Here is a 20,571-nt window from a genome sequence, read left to right as displayed (position 1 = left end):
AACATATTTCTACTCAAATTATTGTTGCAACAATTCCACGACTTTGCGAGAAAGTTTTTTTTTTTTTTTTGCATGCAAGCAACAATGACTTTGCGGACTCCATTGTGATCTTGGGAGAAAGCACGTAACGGTTAAGCTTTCACGTGGCGTCATCTTTTTAGTTTAAAGGTTGATTTTTATTGAGAACTTTTTCTTTGACAGCCCATTGGTATCATTATGCCTGAGTTGGGTACCTAAAATTATTATAAACAATAAAAATTCTTCATCTAAATATTTATCACATTGACATGATTGATTAAGTTGAAACAATTTTATAATATATTTATTGATACCCTGTGATAATTGTTGTGTTGTTTCTGGATGCATGCTCACCACAAAGCGGACAAAGGTTATCATGAGGGAGCCCACTTTTCTGTTGCTTTCATTTGTTTTTTAAATCATTTTGCATTATGCTTGATTTTCAGGAGGTAAAAAAATGTTTTTAAGGTAAAATTATTTTTTTCCAAAAGATCAATTTTTTATTTTATTTTTATTTATTGAATTTTCCTTAAAACATATATCTAACATTTCTAATTTCAATCCAAACATACAGGAATTTTATGGGTTCTTTCCAGTTTTGGAAAGCCAATTCACGGACATACATTAACAAAATTACTATATTATTATCTTCAAAATATATAAGATATTTAATATTTTCTTCATTAAACAAGCTAAGTAGGAAAAATTAGTACAAAGATGTTATAGATTTGTTTGGAAGATTTAAAATTATTCTATAATGTAACACAAACCAACAAACTCTTTTAATTTATATGAGAAAGAATTAAGTTTTTCCAAAATAATTATTCTCCATCATCACTCTTTATTTTTTTTTAAATCTAACAATCAAAGATAAATTTCTCTTTAGAATTGTTAAATTAAAAGAAAATATATATACACACCTACCAGTGTGTGTTGCTCTGTCGAAAACACACTAATATTCTATTATATAATTAATGGCTTGTGTACTTTGCATTTCCGTTACTGCCAGCTTTAATTTGGGTTTGTTTCTTCCTTTTCTTGTTGTTCTTGCTAGATGAGCCTGAATTTGATGTTTTTATTATTATTAATAAATGTTATTTTATTATTTTTATTAAAAATATAATAAAAGACATTTAGATTCATGATTCCTTTCTCATCACTTCTCCCTTTATTCTTAAGTTCTATTTTCCAATTATCAAGTTAATCTGTGCGTGCGCAGGCTTTTGAATAACATGATGCTTAATGTATCTTGTCGCAAAAGATTGGACGATTTAATGGCTTTAAGTTTTATATATGGGAGTGTAACTTTGTAAGTTGATTTTAGAAAGAAAAAGATTGATATATGGTAGAAAAAGAATTGATTTTACGTTTCTTGTACAAATATTTAAAAACGATAAATAAATTGAAAACAAAATAGTAATTTTATAATGAAAAAATGAAAACAGAATATAAAATCAGAAAATGTAAGGAACGTTTATTTTTTGCTTCTTGTTTTCATTTTCTATTTTTATTTTTTAATCACAAAATTACCATTTTTTAATTAATTAACTTGTACAGGAAACACGGTAAACAACTTTATTTCTCTATTTTCTATACAAATATTTGAAAACAATAAATAAAATAAAAATAAGGTAACAAGTTTGTAATTAAAAAAATGAAAATAGAAAACAAAAGTATATGTAAACTGCCCTAAATACAAGTAGACAAAAAATAAATGGACATTCACAATACTATTAAACACTCAGTGAGAAAGAGAAAAAAATAGAAAACTATAAGTAATTAATTATAAGATTTATGATATGATAAAAAAGATAAAAAGAAATAAGAGGTATTTAAAATAAATTGATGTTCAAGTATTATTATTCATACAGTAAACCCTTCTAAATGATAAGTGCTTTTCTTAATATATGCTTTTCTTGTAGTGTATTTTAACCTAACCACTCACTGAATTTCATGTAAGGACATTTTATAAAAATAAAATAAAATAAATAAAAATAGAATAGTGTCTCAACTTGAAATAAAACAAAGTAGTATAGGTATCCGAATTTATAAAGTACTTATATACATTTTAACTTGTAAAAAATGAAATGTTATATTAAACCAACCTCTTGTGTACGTCTTGAGGTTTATTTCATGTAAAAACATAGCTAGATATATAATTCACAATATTTAGGAGTTATAAATATAAAAATGATAGGCTGAAACTGAATTACACATAATTAACTAAATATATATGGCTACAAACTAAAATAAATTTGACTTTTGATGACGATTAATTCCGTATAATCTTATCAATGCATAATAAAATGTTTAAAATTACCAAAAGCATAATTTGCGTTTTCTTTTGATCAAACCTTAGGAAATAATTCAAGAAATTAAAGAATATTACATTAGCAGTTTCAATACACGTTAATTAAGGTAACTAGCTTTAGCCTTTCCGAATATAAACTCAAAAATCATTCACTAAAGATTCTTTGGAATTATTGAATCTTTTTCAGCACCAAATTCTGTCGTTGATATTTCTTCTGAGGTCACAATAGGTAAGAAACCCATTTGAGTACCGTCGCTATCATTTTCAATTTCTCCTTCAAGACTTAATCCTTCGATTCTTGCTTCTATTGGATCTCCTATGATTCCCACATCTATTATACGAAAACCAGAAAAAATAAAACTAATCAGTCAAATAATTCAAAGAGAAAGACAAAGTACACGACATTTGATTTTCTTAAAATATAATAAAATAAAAAATAATACAATATTATAATGTAGAGAAAAGTTTTATTTTTTATTTTAAAAATAATTCAATTATGACAAATAATATCTTATTTCATGCGTTGGCAGGTTTAATTCAGCTTTTTATTTTATTTTTGTTTGCCGAGGTGAAAAGTTTATTACAAGAAGACATGCACACTCCCTTGTAAGGTCGGGAAAGAGTGTCAACCTCAATAATGAGCTATAGTAGAATTTACATATCATGTCATTTATCAACAGAAGAAATCTAATAATCGTACTCAAGTGACAGCTATATTTAATCGAAAGACTTAGCCAAATGTATAATTTTTTTTATTGACCATTTTTCGTTTTGATATTTAATACAAAAGCTCTAGAGACATTATTTGGTCAAGAAACGTATATACTTGGATAACTTCATTATCAAAAATGAAATAATATCATTCAAGAAAAACCAACTTTTGAAACTCATATATATATATATTTTGTTTTAAGAAATAAATGAGTACTTTAATTCATGTTATTCTATATAATTAATTCACCTGGATTTGAAAAGAGCCAAAGGATGATGGCACAAACAATTAGCACTAAAGGGATAACATGCACTGCATTCTCGGCGAACTTCACACGTGCCCTCTCCCTCTTAGCCAACTCTGCAATGGGGTCATATGTAGGCAAATTGTTGCCATCGAACATAGAATAAGATGATCTATGTCCTGAAGATGGAGAACTCGTCGTGGCATGCTTGAAGTAATCATCCGAGAACCTGTTCCAGCTTGCAGACCTATGCATCTTATTTTGTTTGTTGATTTCTTTCTCCAAGTTGAGAAAATTGTATGTTAATTAATTTGGAATGAAGAGAAAAAAGTTAGAGGAACACAAAGGGTCATAAATTGTTGTGCATCAAAACAACACCACAATAATAATAATAAAAAACTCCAAATAAAAAGAAAATAAAGAAATTAAAGATGAGAAAAGTCTCTACGAGAATGATGCCACTTTCAATGAGTTCGGCAATCTTTGCTCTCTTCACTCACACACCCTCTTACCAATTCAATCACCTTATTTATTGCGTCTTCCAACAAACTAAATGTGAATTTGCCAAAAATAATTACAAAAAGAATAGTTAGACTCCATTAGCATGTTGATATTTGTTCAAATAACAACAAACTCTAAACTTCGACATTTTTAATGTTTCATATCACTTAAGACTAATGATTAATTGGTACTTTTTTCTATATGCTAACATCGTTAATTATATGTACTTTAAGGATTTTTTTATAATTGGCTCTAAGAAAAAATTGAATTAAACAATCCTAATAACCAATAAAATTAAGACAATCGTCTTATTCTTAATTTTGTCATTAGCCAGTTGTTATCATATACTTATAATACATTTGCACATTTCTCTCAAACTATTTATATCTAAAGCTACATCGTACACACAACATGTCTTTAAGTCTTTTTTTTTTTAATTTTTTTTATCACATACCATTTGTTGTATTTATTTTATTTATTTGACTTCTTATGGTACTTTTACAATATTTTCTTAATATATATATATATATATATATATATATATATATATATATATATATATATATATTTAAAAATCCATTTTACTTCGTTACACCCTGTTGTGCCTCTTACAAATTCTAGTTCTTGATTAAAGTTTTTTAATAATTAATGATCTTTAATTATTTATAATTAATTTAATAACTCTACCCCTTCAAAGAAAAAATTAATCACAATTATTAATTAATAATCTAACATATGAATTAAAATTATTAATTTGTAAAATTAAATGATTAAATATTACAAATAAAAATAAGTGAGCCCAAAACTGTGAATTTAGAAAATTAAAGGACCAATATTATAATTTATCTTTAAAATTAATATTAAAGTTGAATGTAAATTATTAAGGTAAAATTTTTATATCTTCAATCAATTAGATGAGATTGATAGCAAGCTTTGAATCTCTTGACAAGTAACATTCTGTTCCCTTATTTCAGGCCAACTAGTTGAAAAACCACATGATCCTGAGAAACCTGCTAACGTATTGTCTAAGATGATCTCTGATAAGCCTCCACTTTAAAGGGTTAAGTCATTTTCTGAAAAGGAATATTGGTAACATAAAAAAGAGTCATGATTTGATTATATATGAACCAATCTGCACATGAGTTATCTTCAAACGCTTCCGAATTCCTAGACTTCCATGTTCCGAATAAACCAGCAAGATATATGCAGAAAAGAGCACCATAATCTGTAGTTGCATTGAGATACAACCATTGGTCAAAGTCTTCCACAGCAAAGTGAATCTGCTTATCCAATTGAATCATGCTCCAAACTCTCCTGGCCTTGTAGCACTCCTTAAAACGATGATGAATAGTCTCCCTTTGTCCTGTTTTTGCTGCATCAAATGCAGCGTTTCATAACATGGTATCTGGCTAATTGCGTAATTAGGATTTCCCAGTTTGATTACATATGCAGACCAATGAAATATATCCAATTTCTATTTTCTACCACATGTGGCTGCTGTATCTGAGAATCATATCGGTGATGAATAATATGTATAGAATTCAAAATCATTCGCTTAATTAGTTTCTTCAATTAGCTAACAAAAGCTTTATGAAATCATTCGGTGACACAAGCTATCGGTGATTCAATTTTATGAGATCAAACGATAAAATCTACGCATTTTTTTCTTCTAACAGATGCTAACACTTTGTGTCATTGTCATTGCCATAATATTAGCAGTATTAAACAAAGGGTTTAATTATAACTTTATATATCCTTAATTAGTTCCAATAGAAGCTATTGTAAAATATAGGTGTAAAATAGGTAACATATAACTTTGGCATTTTGATTCATTTAAGCAATGAACCTTTGTGTAATAGGTGCGAACTTCATGATAACAATATACATGAATCAAAGGTATTTTAAAATATAAATAACTTACTATATTTCATGAATCATTCAGCTGGAATCAAAGATATTTTAAGATATAAATAACTTGCTATCATAATCATTAGGAGGTGCCAACCCGAGTATCATTAAAGCAATCGATTCCATTAAGTCATTAACAAATCTTGAATGGAAACAACATGTAATTGATTCATTGAAAGTTCATTACCAAATCATACACAACAACATTTAATATTTAGTAGGAATTTTTTTAAATCTTTATATCTCCATCATGAGTGGATGTGGATTTCGTCTATTTGATTAAAAAATGCATAATCATGATTATACATGAAGTTTTTATTCGATAAAGATGAATATTTTATAAAATTGATTGGTTCAATGGAAAAATTGATTAGTTCAGTTTAATAATTGGGTTGGCGGGTTGTGCAGGTTGGATTGAATTGCATAAATCAACCCAATTCGTTTGAGCAAGTTAACCCATTGGACCCAACTAGCTTTACGTCCTAGACCACTTCTATTAAGTTATTTTACCGTGCAATAATAAAATTGACTACATTTGTCAAATAGTGATTTGTTACTTCAACATAACCCTTTTTATGGAATAAATATTATTTTAATTGGATTGATTTCAAAGTAGTATATATTGGGTTCTCCCATTTCACTTCTTTATACCCTCTTGCGTCAATTACAAACCCTAATTCTTGAGAGCTACAAAAATTGATCGAGATTTATTCTAAGTTATTGTAAAGATTATTGAATATCGAGTCATACGAGGTACTTTTTAATATTTTTAGTAAAGATTGAGTTTTATTTTTAAATCTTTGTATCTCTATTATGGATGGATATGGATTTCATATGTTTGATACAACTCATAATTATACTTGAAGTTTTTATTCAATAGAGATAGATATTTTATGAAAATCTATTGATTGATTTGATGGACAATTTGATAGATCGATTAGGTCAACAATTTAACAAGAAAATTAATAATTGATTAGGCAGTTGAAGACATAAGGTGGATTGAATGGTTAAGAGAGAAGGAAAGATTAGGGTTCAATTCCCTCTATTATTAAAAACGAACACACTAACAATTAGTATTTGACGATAAGAAAATGATTAGGTTATTATTTTTGGCAGTCCAAGAATTTGATTGAATAACAAAAAGGTAAAAAAATTGGCTAAAAACAATAAAAAAGATGACAATGTTTTTTGAAGTTTTATTTTTATTCAAAAATATATTTGAGATAAATGAGGATCCTAGTATAAAGTCTTCACTTCATTTATTATTGTTTTTATTTTTGACTCCTACGAATAAAAAAAATACTCAACTTCTTTTTTGAAACTAAATTTTACTCAACTTCAACTTCATTTCTTATAATTTTATACTAGTTTATTATTTGACATATTAAAAAATGTTAAGAATATATTTAATTATTATTAATTTAACTCATTTTAGTCACAATTGATGAAATGGGGTATTAATAAAGGAATTGATAAGGTAATGAATACATAACCTTGTTGAACGATAAACACACGGGAGAATGAAAGGGAGTAGGCCTTGGATCATGGTGAGCACTGAGCACAGAGGATTATATTAGCTAGGGTGGCGGGGATACATAAAGGATAGGTAGGTAGGAGACGAGGGATTTCTGGTGGAAAATGAAAATAATAAAGAAATGGTTCATATTAGTGATGTCTTTCTAGTGTAGCGTTTGACAAGTATATTCCGTCACAATCTTTGTTGTTAGATGGTCAAAAGTATGAATCTGAAAAATAAAAAGTTGTTTAGCTATTATCCTAGCGACTAATTGTTTTACAACAACATGCTAGTGACAAATTATTAGTAGTTAAGATAAGATAGATCAGAGCGACATAGGCTCGGTAAAGTATACATGTTATTGTGGTCCCAAGGACATAAAAATGTTTTTTTTTTCTCTGTATAAACTTTGCCTATAGTTTTCTTGTCCAATATTCAAGTCTTCAACCCAACACATTCTCATGTGGTTGCATTGCTAAATCGGGACCGAGTTGGTGGATTTTGATGCCATTTTTGGTTCTTTCATATGGACTCACTCACTGTTAATGAACGGAAATTAGATAGAAATGTGAATGAATGCCAAGGAAACTCTAACTGAAAGCAATCAAATAGACATAACCACTTTTGGTTTTCAGGCAATGGCACGCGGGGAGACATTTGATGTTCCAACCAATGTGTGTCATCTGCCTAATCTGGGCAGACACTGGAGTTGATTGCAATTTCAAAAATTTCAATGACTCTTCAATTCATCTCCTCTAAAGTAGGTTATTAACTTTAGAGGATATAGAGTGAGTAATCTTACAAATCGTTGATGAGAAAATCAATTGTCGGGCATAACAAATTATGAATGTGTTGAAATATCAACAATTAAATTTTTATATCAACTGAGGCTAGTTACTCACCTTCTAAAGTGAATTGCTCACTTTAGAGGTGCCAAATTCCTCTACATAAATTTTAATTATTTATTTTTTCAAGTTAGAAACCTTCTATATACTTGGATATTTTTTATTCGATTCTTCATCTTAGATAGTACCATTGCTTTCAATTGTGTTATGGAATTTCACTATATCTGAAATGTTGCTATATGTTTTCAATATATGGTTTTGATGATCTGTTGCATTGTTTTCCATTGTAGGTTTGTTGCTTCTGAAAATTTCGCATATGTCAAGGTTCAGATCAATGTCAGATATACCTGAGACTTCTTCAGCAAGAATGGTAGCTTCTGAAACGTAAGTTCTCTTCCATGGGAAACTACTGCAGTCCCCCACCCCAAAAAAGGGTGCAACATAACAAATGCTGATCTGATATCAATTGCCTCTGCAGAAATTCTAGAAGCACTGATCAACCAAACAAATGAAGTTGTTTGGGAGCATTTATCTGCGGAAGAGAAGCTTGCTGCGAAAGAGAGTTTTGCTGTTTATTGCAGGCCTATAGAGCTCTACAACATAATTAAGAGTTGTGCTGAAAGATATGTACTCCTTCTGCCTATGTAAATTATGTTTTATGTGATTATTTATAACTTATATTGGGAATTGGGATATATTGCATGAGTTATAGGGCTGATATTATTGGTATCATTATTTTTTTTTTTTTGAAAATTATCTCTTTTTCTATCTGTTGTTTAGGAGAATTTCTTATACTATTTACTTCTCTTTAGTAGTACCTATTGCTTCCTTTGTTTTTTTTTTTTTACCTCTTGAACTCTCCCGATTTCGGGTCTCTGAAGATAATATCATCGCATGCTGTTCTAACAATATACATGTCTGTCTTATAGTCATTATACCTACGGAGATGTATGGACTACAATATAATGGCTAAGCGTAAGAAGAGGTAAAATCTATTATATATAATCTTCCTTCTCCTGTTTACCCCCTTTTCTTTAACAGATTTATGTTTATTATATGCTATATGCTCATGTGGATGTATATGCTATGCTCAGTTGAATAACTGTGTTTAAGTTGCTAGTTTGTAATTTGGCATGCTAGTTTTGGTCCACGAGTGTGGCATTTCTAATCCAGTTTCTTTGAGCCTTTAACAAAATGACCTATTAATACTGTTGCTGTGGTTTGTTGTGTGCATTGTACATGTGACACTGACTAAATTAATGCATCCATCTCAAAATATTGTTTCCATTCATGGGGGAAGATTGAATTAATATTGATATAGTGAGGGACTAGGCAGCTTTAGGGCACACCTAATGTAAAAGACATGCAAATAAGTTCTTGCAGACATACCTCATCCATCCTCATCAAGATAACTGGCAATCAAGTTTAGTTTGAGATATGCTTCAAGATAGATGAGGTTTCTATTATGTAGACCTTGTGATACATTTTCTTTTTACCTTAATTCAAATGGCATCTTTTTCTTCAGATAAGGCTGAATTTGGTAATTTCTAGGGATTTGAAGTCATTGTTTTCATTCTGCCATTGCCTTATTTTCTCTGATTGCAGTTCAGTATAAATATCAATTTTGAGATGGCAATGAGATACTCATTTGAATATGTAGGCTATTGACGGCTTCGTTGTCATGGAAAGAAGATGAATATCGGTCTTTGTTTCCTTTGTGTATCTGTCTGGGAAGGCTGGACCCTAATATGGCAGCTCGAAGGGTAGGAATAGTTTCTCTTATGCTTAATTAGCATTTTTTATTCCTTACACTTGCTAGTTTCTTATCGTATAGTGCCTTATTCTAGTAACATTTTCTGCTGTGTAATACTTTTTGTTTTAACTTATAAAAAGGCACAAAGGTATCATGTTGGTCAGATATTCTCATATAAAGGTCTCTCTGGAATTGATGGGAAGGGGAATACTGAACTTGAAGTAAACTTCATGCTTCCCGAATATGAAAAGTTAGCTGGGGAAAGTTACCTCCATCATATATTGTCTCTTGGTTTTCGCCTCTGGTATGCATATGGTTGTTTTAGCCAATTAACATGAAAATATTAAAAGGAAGAATTTCATCAAGTGAGTTACATGTAAAATCACAAGAAATCCTCCATAATGAATCAAAATTCAAAAGAGTAGTAAAACCTGAAATAATAAATCAAATCAAGAGAACCATGAAAGATCACCATGGAGTTGTTCCCTTTTAGATAGAGTATGATTCAGTTGGTTTAACAGTTTCAACATATGCTGACATTTATAGTGGCATATCCTTTCCCATACATGTTCTTTTGGAATGGAAAAAATTTGCTCATGGGTTTGTTTTATGAGATGTTGTCACTCTTAGAAGAAAGGAGCACAGAGCTCTTGGGATCTTACGCATTTTTCTCTTTTGTTTTGATTTTTCAAGACCGATAGAATGACTCTTTTTATGGTAAATGATAAAGCTATATATTGAACCTTTTTGTTAATGTACGTTATCTTTTAATTTTTTATAAAAAATTGTTGGATTTGTTAATGTACGTTATCTTTTAATTTTTTATAAAAATTTGTTGGAATTTAAATGTAAGATGAAGTCTTACATTTAATAAAAATATAAAAATTTAACACTATATACGTAACAAAAACTCATAAATTTGATTCTCAAAATTTTGAATAAAAATATAATATCAAATTCACTTAACTCATTAATTACAATTACTCATAAATTTGATTTTCAAAATTTTGAATAAAAATATAATATCAAATTCACTTAACTCATTAATTACAATTCATTGGTGAAAATCTTTCAATGCTTACCTCCAGCAGTGATGAGTGAATCCATGCATGAAGGTTAAACAATAAGTCTCATATAACATGTTATAGTGGTGTAAAGAGTACAAATAAGAGATGAAATGTCATATTTGTAAAGAAGATTAAGTAGAATGTAAGTGAAAAAAAAATCCATAGATTTGAGTTCCTCAGTTTCACAACAAAACTAATAAGAAAAGTTTTTTTTTTTTTTATTGTTGATGAACATAAAGTTTAAGCTTTAGTTGTGGTACATTTTGGACCAGCTCTGAGGCCACTACAATCTGCCGCACTCCTTCCACCTTTGGCCTAGCCATCTGTGTTCAATCTCACCCATCCCCAAGCGGGAGGAATCCACCAATTATTTTAGTAGTACATCATTTGGAACAATGGTCTAAGCAAGGGACAAATGCAAGGGGGGGAGGGCAAAGGACCACAATCTGCCGCACTCCTTTCACCTTTGGCCGAGCCATCTGTGTCAAATCTCACCCAACCACAAGTGAGAGGAATCCACCAATTATTTTAGTAGTATATCACTTAGAACAATGGTCTAAGCAGCAGGGACAAATGGAAGGGTGGGCAAAGGATTCGATTTCTAATTCTATATGTCTATATATACCTTTTTCTTTCACATTATATATGTATGACATGGCTGACAAGAGATATAGGCAAAAACCTTACATAATATAGGAACATCGAAAATTAGACTAGTCATTTTAGCTATGACAAGGGCTTAATTTTTTTAATTAGGTTTTTGATTGAGATTAGCTTGGTTCAGTGATACTGATGGGACACAATTCCCAAAACTCGTGTATATTTAAGTTTAGTCTGTCGTAGTGATTCGAAAGACAATTTATAATATCGTACCGCTTGTATCTAAAGACGAGGGTAAGGATAAATATTACTCCTTAAGTTTAAGGAGTTTTTTATATACGAACCAACGCTCGTGAGATGGAAAAACTTCATAAAACATTTTAAAAAAAAAGAGAGATTTCTTGACACGCAAGTTCTAAAACAGGATAGATACACTGTTGTTACACTTCATTTTTTTAAGCTTTTTCATGAAACGAGCATCATAAGAGGAATAATATAAGGGTCAGCACTTTTAATGGGTTTTGGAAATAAAAATAATGGACCCTGCCAACCCTTTGTAATACGTTTGTAATTAATATAAAGATACAAAGTAATTCATCAAACTAAAATTTCACAGAAAACTATTTCTCGCTGATAAATAATTAGGGAAGATTCTACTATGTCGTAGAAGAACGTGATAGATCATGAGCATCACTTCAAGATTCGAAGTCCGAATTATAAATTAATCTCATTTAAAATACCTGTTTTTATGGTGAATCAAGTATTTTAGTCTTTTCAAACATGCATATGGGAAAATTAAAGGGGCAGACATAAAAAATATTAGAAAACAAGCAAACCGATTCATAAAAATGGAAAGAAAAAACTAGAATAAATACACAAATGGATCGTCCTTGAATAGTCGCAGCATGCACACAAAATTAAGACATTACAACTACAACAAGTGATGATGATCGAACACCCACAATAAACGAAAATACAAAGAAAAGAGGAGATTCAAATTCAACTTTAACGCTCATTCCTGCATTCATTCATTCATAAATCGTAAATATAACTAACTAGACAAAGAGAGAAATCCACGAGATGGATTTGATCGGGTGCGTGCGTGCACACGATTAAGAAGCCTGCACCCCACTGATTTGCTGCTGTCCATAGTCCTTGATCTCACGCGCCTTGTCCATGATCTTGTGAGGCGCGCTGTCCAACTGATCCGCGCCAGGTGGGTACTTCCCGGTGACGTACCTGTAGATCCACGCCAGCACCGTGATCGCCGCCACACCGAACCCGCCGGAGGCAAGGAACCCCAGGCTCAGCAGCGCGACGGTGATCACCGCGGGGACGAGAACCGGACTGAAGATGACGAGCGGTGGTGTGACGATGGTGAGGGCGATGATGGTGCCGGCAAGGATCAACGAGGCGAGGATCAAGAGGGAGCCGCCCGCGGTGACGGCGGTGGCCGCCTTGACGACCTGAGTGGAGTAGCTAGTTTGTTGTTCGTATGGATCATTAGGGTATCGGTGAGGGTATTGGTGTTGTTGTTGGTAGTGAAGCTCAGCCATAGTGTGGGAATTATCAAAATGAAAGACAAGAGTTTTGAGTGAAGAGTGAGTAATTAATGTGGTAGGGTTTAAGGTGGTGGTAATGAGGGTATAAATGGAGAAATTGGTGAGTGGAGGCTTGGGTGGCAACACCTGAGGAGGTGGTTTGGCACGTGTTGGCAAGCTTTTCATGCAAGGCTTGCATGCAAAACCCATGCATGTGTTTGATGACACGTTAGGTTTTTTGTACGTACCTTTTTTTTTTTTTTCTTGGTTGTTGTTTGTTGCATGTTTTGGACCAGCGTTAACACTTAACAACGATCCTAGGCCAACATATGTACGTGCCGCTCTTCTATGGTTATGTTCATATATATGTTATGTGCTAGGATTTTCTGTTTTTGTTTAATGATTAATTGCAATGATAGAAAATGTAATAAAACCGTTTTAACATACCAAGATAAGATAAGGCTTCTACTTTCTCTAACAATTATATCCACTAAACGTTATCGATTTATATCAGAACGAACACACCATATAATTTGCATGAATATAACAAGGGATCAGTCATACTCATATCTTCCCTTAGAGCGATTTTATAATTTTTGGTATAAGTTACAGGTAAACTCCAGCGAAGACAATCTTATTAGAGTGATTTTATATAGAAGAGCAAATAAAAAAAATAGGTTAAGAAAAAAAAATTAAGACATTTGCATATGCATAACTAAAATAGCTCTGATTTCATAACGTAATATTTGAGGATGAATTTATTGGTGTAATTATTTTTTTATAAGTAAGAATCATATATATATATATATATACTAAAAGTTTATAATAATTTTATACACACTATTTTGTTTTTTTTTCTTTCTGAAAATTAAAATCAAATACTATTATTAAGAGCCATAAAATGTGACCCAAATACAATAAAGATTACATCAGATCGTAATAAAGGAGCATAATAGGGTCTCTAACATACACACCGTAAGCAATCCAGGGGACAAATACACCAGTTTCCAAACACTACACCACCACTACCAGAGAAGGGGACCCTGTATAGCCAAATCCAAGAAATACGTCGGATGTGCGACAGCATACCATACACATCCGAAATCACATTTTGGAAAACCACTTTATTCCGCAGCAACCATAGTCCATAGACACTCGCAAATAGCATGCCCTGTGAAGCACCGACTATGATACCGATATCGAACACCACACAAATATTTCAATATGGTTAATATTTAAAATATAAGACACTAACAAACAAAAAGATTTTAATTAAATAAAACATGAATAATATAGAACAAAATATGTAAATTGATGATATATTTTATTTTTTAAAATTAATATTTTATATTTTTTAAGTGTATTAATTATGTAAAGGTGATAGTTTGAGTGTTTACGTAAAAAAAAAATTCAATAAAATGTCAGATAAATATCGAACAGTATTGAATATGCTGGTATTAGAAATATGTCGGACATAAAGACACTTTGAACAAGAAAGATGTAATTGTGCTTCATAGAGCGTGCCAAAACAAATAAGGAAACCTACGAAATTTCTTACCCCGAAACAGAAGACCATGTTGCAAATAATGCTGCTGAACTTCATTGTGCTGCACCATAGCAAAACCCAACCACCTCCTGAATAGAAAATCACACTGCAAGAACAAGTGGAACAAGTGGTCAAACTTCTCTTTGGATAGGTATATTTTTAATTGTTTATTTACATAATTATTCAACAAAAGGAAATAACTTGCGCATTCAACTAACCGTAATTACAATTAAGCAACTAATTTCATAACCATTAGCGGCACCGCTATTATTTAATTTATTTTGCTCCATTAAGTACAATATTAAAGTTTTCCTTCAAAATTTCATAAAAAAAAGTTTTCCATAAAAAAGTTATTATACACCCTCCCCCTTCGTATCACTTTTCCTGAACAACACACTCCCCTTCCATGCCACTCGATCAACCTCCAACAACCTGTTCAATTCGCGATCAATTGTTTGAAATTGCATCACAATTACACTATAGTTTTTGGAATTCAATTAGCGACTCCAGTTGTTTGCTTCGCATGTTGTTGGATCTAATTTGTGCTACTTGGAATTAGTGTGCTGCGCTGATCTATCCAATCCTTGAAGTTTTGCCTTGGTCCAAGGAGATGGAGAAGAGGAATTTTGGTTTGGAAAGTTGATGCAGGAGGGTTACAATCAGAGATCGTGCCTCCTCATCGGAGAAAAGAAGAGAAAGAAAGGGGTTCCACTGTTTAATTAGGATAGAAGGATGGGGAGTGTGCTTTTTTTCTTTTTCTTCCAGAAGAATTACACGAAGAAGAAAGAGACGTCAATGTGTTTAGTAGGGTACTTTAGTAATAAAAAATGAAAAAGGGAAATGAATTAATATGAAGGAGGAGTAGAAATAACAATTATTTTTATTTATTGAGATTCAGCCCAATAAATAAAAGAGTAAGGACAAGAAGATTTCATAACACGTAATATTATTATTTCATAACAATTTTTATTCAACTTATTTTATTTATGTGGACCAATCATTTCATGACTTATTCTTATTTATTGACTTTATATATAGTATGCAGTTTCCACATGAATAAAATATTTATTTATGGCATGAATAAAATATTTTAATTAAAGTTATTATTAAAATTTATTGATATTATTTTAGTGCATATTTTGAATATTAAATTAAGATATTTGATTGATTGATGTTAGGTTAGAAAATTTGTTCCCGTAAAGATTGATATATATATTAAATTAATTAGATATGACGATGATTTTTTCAATAAAAAAAGATTAATTTGAGCTACATTGTTTGACTACAATTATTTATAAAGTGACAAGACAATTCGACCTATACTTTTCGAGTCAATTTATGATTTTATAATAAAATTATAAACCGTACACACTTTTAAAAGTAAAATAATAAATTTTTAGACACAATATTATTTCTTAAAAGTCCATGTTATAAACTAATGTATTAAGTCAATTTTTTATTGTTACTTTTCTTTATTTATATATTTTTATTTTCTCTTTACTTCTAAATAAATAATTGTTGTCGTCAACAAACAAATTTGGTGAAGAAGGGATTTGAAAAAAATAAATGGGTGAGTGTACTTAGAGTTTGTACATAAAAAATAAACTAATAAAAAGATAAAAATTTATTAGGAAATTTATAAATATATATAATCAAATTTTAAACTTTACGAATATTATAAATACTTTTTTGAAACTCAAAATAATTATGTGTAAATTAGTCATTCCAAATTAAGTAATTTTAATTATTTTCAAATTGTTATAAAATTTTAAATGATGTTATAAATGTATGATTGAAATTGAGAATATATTTAAAATAATTAAATTCATATTTATTAACTTTCATTGTTTAAAATTTGTTAAAAATATTTTTTCTTGAAAACTATTTTATCAGATAATAAATGTGATATCTGATCAAATTTAATATAAACTAATGTGAATATAACAATTATAATGACTTTTAATGTTAAGTATGTGATATTACATTTACATTTTTCATTCATTCACTTAATTTTGTTTCAATATTTTTTTTTACAAAATATTAAATTAATGATCTTCATAGAATTGATTATAATGAAATAATGTGAGTTATTTTTTATAAAAATATTTTTTTTGGGTTTTTTATGTAGTTTCATTTGTTATACAAACTACTTTGATTTCAATAGAATATTATTGTCAAAATTAATTTTATAGTTATATTGAAAATTAGTCACATTTAACTATTTTATATTATTTCTTATTAATAAATAAGTTTTATATTATTGAAGTTTGAATTAATTTTAGATTTTTTCAATAATATCAAATTAATAGTATTATTAATATAATTAAAAAATTCCCCCTCCAATTTTTTAATCTAGTTTAAGTTATTAAATAGTATTTTTATCTATTAAAATTTACTTTAATAAATTTTAAGAGTTATATTTATAACTGCACATCCTGCAGTTTATTTTTAAACTGAATAGGATCCTATTTCGATTTGAATATTATTCTTCAATTAAAATTAACGCCTCAGTAATTTATATTGCCTTTTATTACATAATTTATCAAGTTAAAATTTTAATATCCAAAAGAATTGTAATATTTAATTTTAATCAAATAGCATATAGGGAGTAGAAATAGATTATATTAAACATAGTTATATTCTTAACAAAAATAAATTCCATTAAAAAAACAAAAAAATTAAGGTTCATGTTTAGATTGTTATTTGTTACAGTTTTTTTTTTTTTTTTTTACCTAATCTAACCTTTTAAAAAAGTTTGACCTGGTCTATAGCTTAATTCATATTGAATTTTCTTATAAATTATCCCGAAATATGCTAATTAGCTGATAGATCAATAGGAAAAAAAATATTGTACATAAAATAAATTGTAAACTACAAAAAATTAAAACTGATGCTATTGACATCAGACCTGAATATATAAAAAATAAGATTTATAAGAGTTAAATCTAACTTATTTATATAATATAAATATATTTTTAAAGTATAATGTAACATTAATGATGAGTTATTTAAAAATTTTGTTAAGAATTCTAAAACACCTACTTAATATTTAAAAGGTAAATAAATATATTATTTCAATACATTATAAAAATTATTATAATAGTAATACTAAAAAATAATATTTGTGTTACATTTTGATTCAGTATTTATTTTTACTTAAACAAATTTGTTTGTTACTAGTATTTTTTTTTTTTCAAATTGAGGAAAAAAATCTGTCAACCGGTCTATTTTTCCCCGCCCAACATCGTATGCCAGGTAAAACGGCTACGTATTCACATTCAGAGATATATGAATAGACTGACTTGTATGATGTCAAATTGTAGACAATCTTTTTATTTTAGAATGAATAGACATAAGGTGGTGAATATTTTTTTTTAACATATTTCATTTTTAAGAATTAATCATAATTAAAATTAGACCACTTGATTAAGAGAAACAAGATATAACTACTGTGTCAATATTATTCGTATATTTCTTCTGTTTCTAAAATATGTCTCATTCTAGATTATTTTACAAAAATAAAAAAAGTAATAATTTTATAAAATTAACTTTAATATTAATATTTCATTTAAAAATTAAAATGATACTTATTAAAAATATTAGTATTAAAAATAATTAATATTACATTAAAAAATAAGATGTAATAATTATTTTGAAATATTTTTTTTTTTATGTTGTGATACTTGTTTTGACGCAGGAGAGGAAAAAAAATGAATAAAAGGACAGCTGCGGTGGGCTGGAAAATCTTTCCTATGGATGGAAATATAAAGTCGTCCATTTATTCCATATTCCATTGACTCTGTAAAATGAAATGTTATTTCGGGCTATCAGTCCAAGTCCAAGTCAAGCTTGATTTCATTTTTGGCTTCAGATAGAATGGTTTTCGAAGAATTATGGAATATCACAGCTACCATTCTTCCATAATTGGCTCAGTTTTATATTATTCTTCACATTAACATTTCATGAATTTCACTAACATTACTTACGGGTCAAGCTTAATTGTTTAAAATTTCGAGGAAATGAGAAGTGGAATAAAATGTCCATTTTGTCATCCTTTATTGGTGCCAATAAAATTAAGATGGCGTCATGATTTTCTTTTTGTTCACTCTTATAATGAACAACTTTTAATAAGGAATTTTCTTTAAAAACATTTTTTAAAGGTAAAAAACCTTTTAATATCGATTTATTTTTAATCCACCAATGTGATTTAATAATTACTTTTAGATTATCAATCAATTAATCATGCATTATACAATTAATAGATATTATTGTTACGAATTCATGATCAAAGGGATGAAGATAAAATGCATGATAGATAAAGAACATATTAATACTAATGTCATAACATATTGAATTGATTGAAAAAGATGAGAATTACACAATGAAACCTCTTATATAGAGAGCTAATTATCCTAGTTAAATTTCTAACTGACTCTATCTTTTTAACCGATTCATTTGTTGATTTTCTATATTCTGTGTTAATTATTTATCATGACAAATCAGTTAAAAAAATTAATATCTATGCACTTACAATATAAGATAATTATTTGAATAATAGATATATGATAAATGATATTATCTTGAATACTTATATTATGTGTTGAATTATATATATATATATATATATATATATATATATATATATATATATAATTCAAAAAAATTGAGACTTAAATGTTTCAAACTCAATAATGCTAATGTTCAAGAAGATAATTTATGAAAAAAAAGTTAATCGTTATTTTTGACAAGACAATTTAATTTTTTTATTAACTGTTTGTTTGTTGGTAAATAATTTTTTTTAATAACTTCTAACTTTATTAAAACACTACTTGAAGGAATATTTTTTAAAATATTAGCATATAATTTTTAACTTTTATATTTTTTTCATTTTATTCTCTATATATTTATTATTTTTTTATTATTTTATATTTTTCAGTTATTTTAACAATTAATTTTATTATACACTTATAATTTAATAATTTATCTTTTCAACTTTCAATTTTCAACAACTTTAAGTTAATTTTGTCAAACATAATCTATAACTTATATAAAAATAATTTAATTATTTTTCAATTATAAAAATAACTCAAAATAAATATTTACATGATAAACACTCAATAAACAAAGCTATATTACCAATATAACTCTTCCATATCTTTGCATTATTCATTGCAACTTACATTATTTTTTTTTTATCTTTTCTTCATCTTTCTCATTTTAATAAACCTAAACACCATTAATCCTAACCAACCAACAGTTACTCTCCAAGTCTCCATCTAGCAAATACCAGTATGCAATGCATCAAACATTCAAACACCGAAACACGTACGTACAGTCTTACACATCCTCAACTTCGACTCAGCTTCACCGAAGCCGGAACTTTCCGTTTCTTGGCCGTGACTCTCACCGGCGGCGGCTCGTTGAAGTTTATTCGGTGCGGAAAGTTCAGCAAAGCCTTCGAGCCGCGTAGCTTGAACGCGGCTCGATCATAAGCCAAAGCCGCATCCTCAGCCGTTTGATAAGTGCCAAGCCACGCCCTCGCGCCGTTCCGAGCCGGGTCGCGAATCTCGGCCGTGAACTTTCCCCATGGTCTTTGCCTCACTCCTCTGTAGCACGTTCCCATGTTCTTCTTCTGCGCCAAAACGGCAGCTTTGGAATCGTCGTTCTGGCAATCGGAGTAACTTATTTCGTGAGCTGGTCTCTGATCCGCGGCGTCGTTTTCTGGTTTTGGTGTGGTGGAATCGGACAAAGACCAACCGTGTGAAACGGCGTCGCAGAGGGAGTTGAAGATGATCATGTCGTCCGCGTCGTCCATCCTAAACGGCACGTCGCTCCATTGCTCAGCTACACCGACACCGTTCATTTTGCTTTTTAGTTTGAGAAAAAATAAAGGCCGATTGAGAGGGTTTTATAGTGTGGAGAAGCAGTAAACTTAGGTCACATATTGAGGTGCACTGTATTAGAAAAAAAATAGTCGTTTTGAATATTATTTACAGATGACGTAACTTA

General features: G+C 29.4%; 3 protein-coding genes across 3 annotated transcripts; all 3 read right to left on the bottom strand.

Annotated features, from left to right (window-relative positions):
• Positions 1 to 2,481: 2,481 nt before the first annotated feature.
• LOC100805238 (uncharacterized) lies at positions 2,482 to 3,652 on the bottom strand. The gene is made up of 2 exons (XM_003555439.4): positions 3,291 to 3,652; positions 2,482 to 2,660 (listed from the first exon to the last, which is right to left on the bottom strand). The coding sequence occupies exons 1-2, from the start codon at positions 3,538 to 3,540 to the stop codon at positions 2,482 to 2,484; spliced, it is 429 nt and encodes a 142-aa protein (XP_003555487.1). The 5' UTR covers positions 3,541 to 3,652.
• An 8,645-nt stretch (positions 3,653 to 12,297) lies between these two features.
• OLEO1 (oleosin 1) lies at positions 12,298 to 13,096 on the bottom strand. The gene has a single exon (NM_001371924.1). It carries the CDS (start codon positions 13,029 to 13,031, stop codon positions 12,588 to 12,590), a length of 444 nt encoding a protein of 147 aa, NP_001358853.1. The 5' UTR covers positions 13,032 to 13,096; the 3' UTR covers positions 12,298 to 12,587.
• A 6,598-nt stretch (positions 13,097 to 19,694) lies between these two features.
• Positions 19,695 to 20,459, bottom strand: LOC102664672 (ethylene-responsive transcription factor 2). The gene has a single exon (XM_006606260.4). It carries the CDS (start codon positions 20,423 to 20,425, stop codon positions 19,910 to 19,912), a length of 516 nt encoding a protein of 171 aa, XP_006606323.3. The 5' UTR covers positions 20,426 to 20,459; the 3' UTR covers positions 19,695 to 19,909.
• Positions 20,460 to 20,571: the final 112 nt, after the last annotated feature.

This window comes from Glycine max, chromosome 20 (assembly GCF_000004515.6).
Source record: "Glycine max cultivar Williams 82 chromosome 20, Glycine_max_v4.0, whole genome shotgun sequence".
NCBI classification, from domain to species: Eukaryota; Viridiplantae; Streptophyta; class Magnoliopsida; order Fabales; family Fabaceae; genus Glycine; species Glycine max.
This window is presented reverse-complemented; position numbering and strand designations above follow the sequence as displayed.

Coding starts and splice junctions, on each gene's coding strand:
- OLEO1 (NM_001371924.1), bottom strand. CDS start 13,031: ATGGCTGAGCTTCACTACCAACAACAACACCAATACCCTCACCGATAC.
- LOC100805238 (XM_003555439.4), bottom strand. CDS start 3,540: ATGCATAGGTCTGCAAGCTGGAACAGGTTCTCGGATGATTACTTCAAG. Junction 2,661..3,290: donor TTGGCTCTTTTCAAATCCAG/GTGAATTAATTA, acceptor TTCGTATAATAG/ATGTGGGAATCATAGGAGAT.
- LOC102664672 (XM_006606260.4), bottom strand. CDS start 20,425: ATGAACGGTGTCGGTGTAGCTGAGCAATGGAGCGACGTGCCGTTTAGG.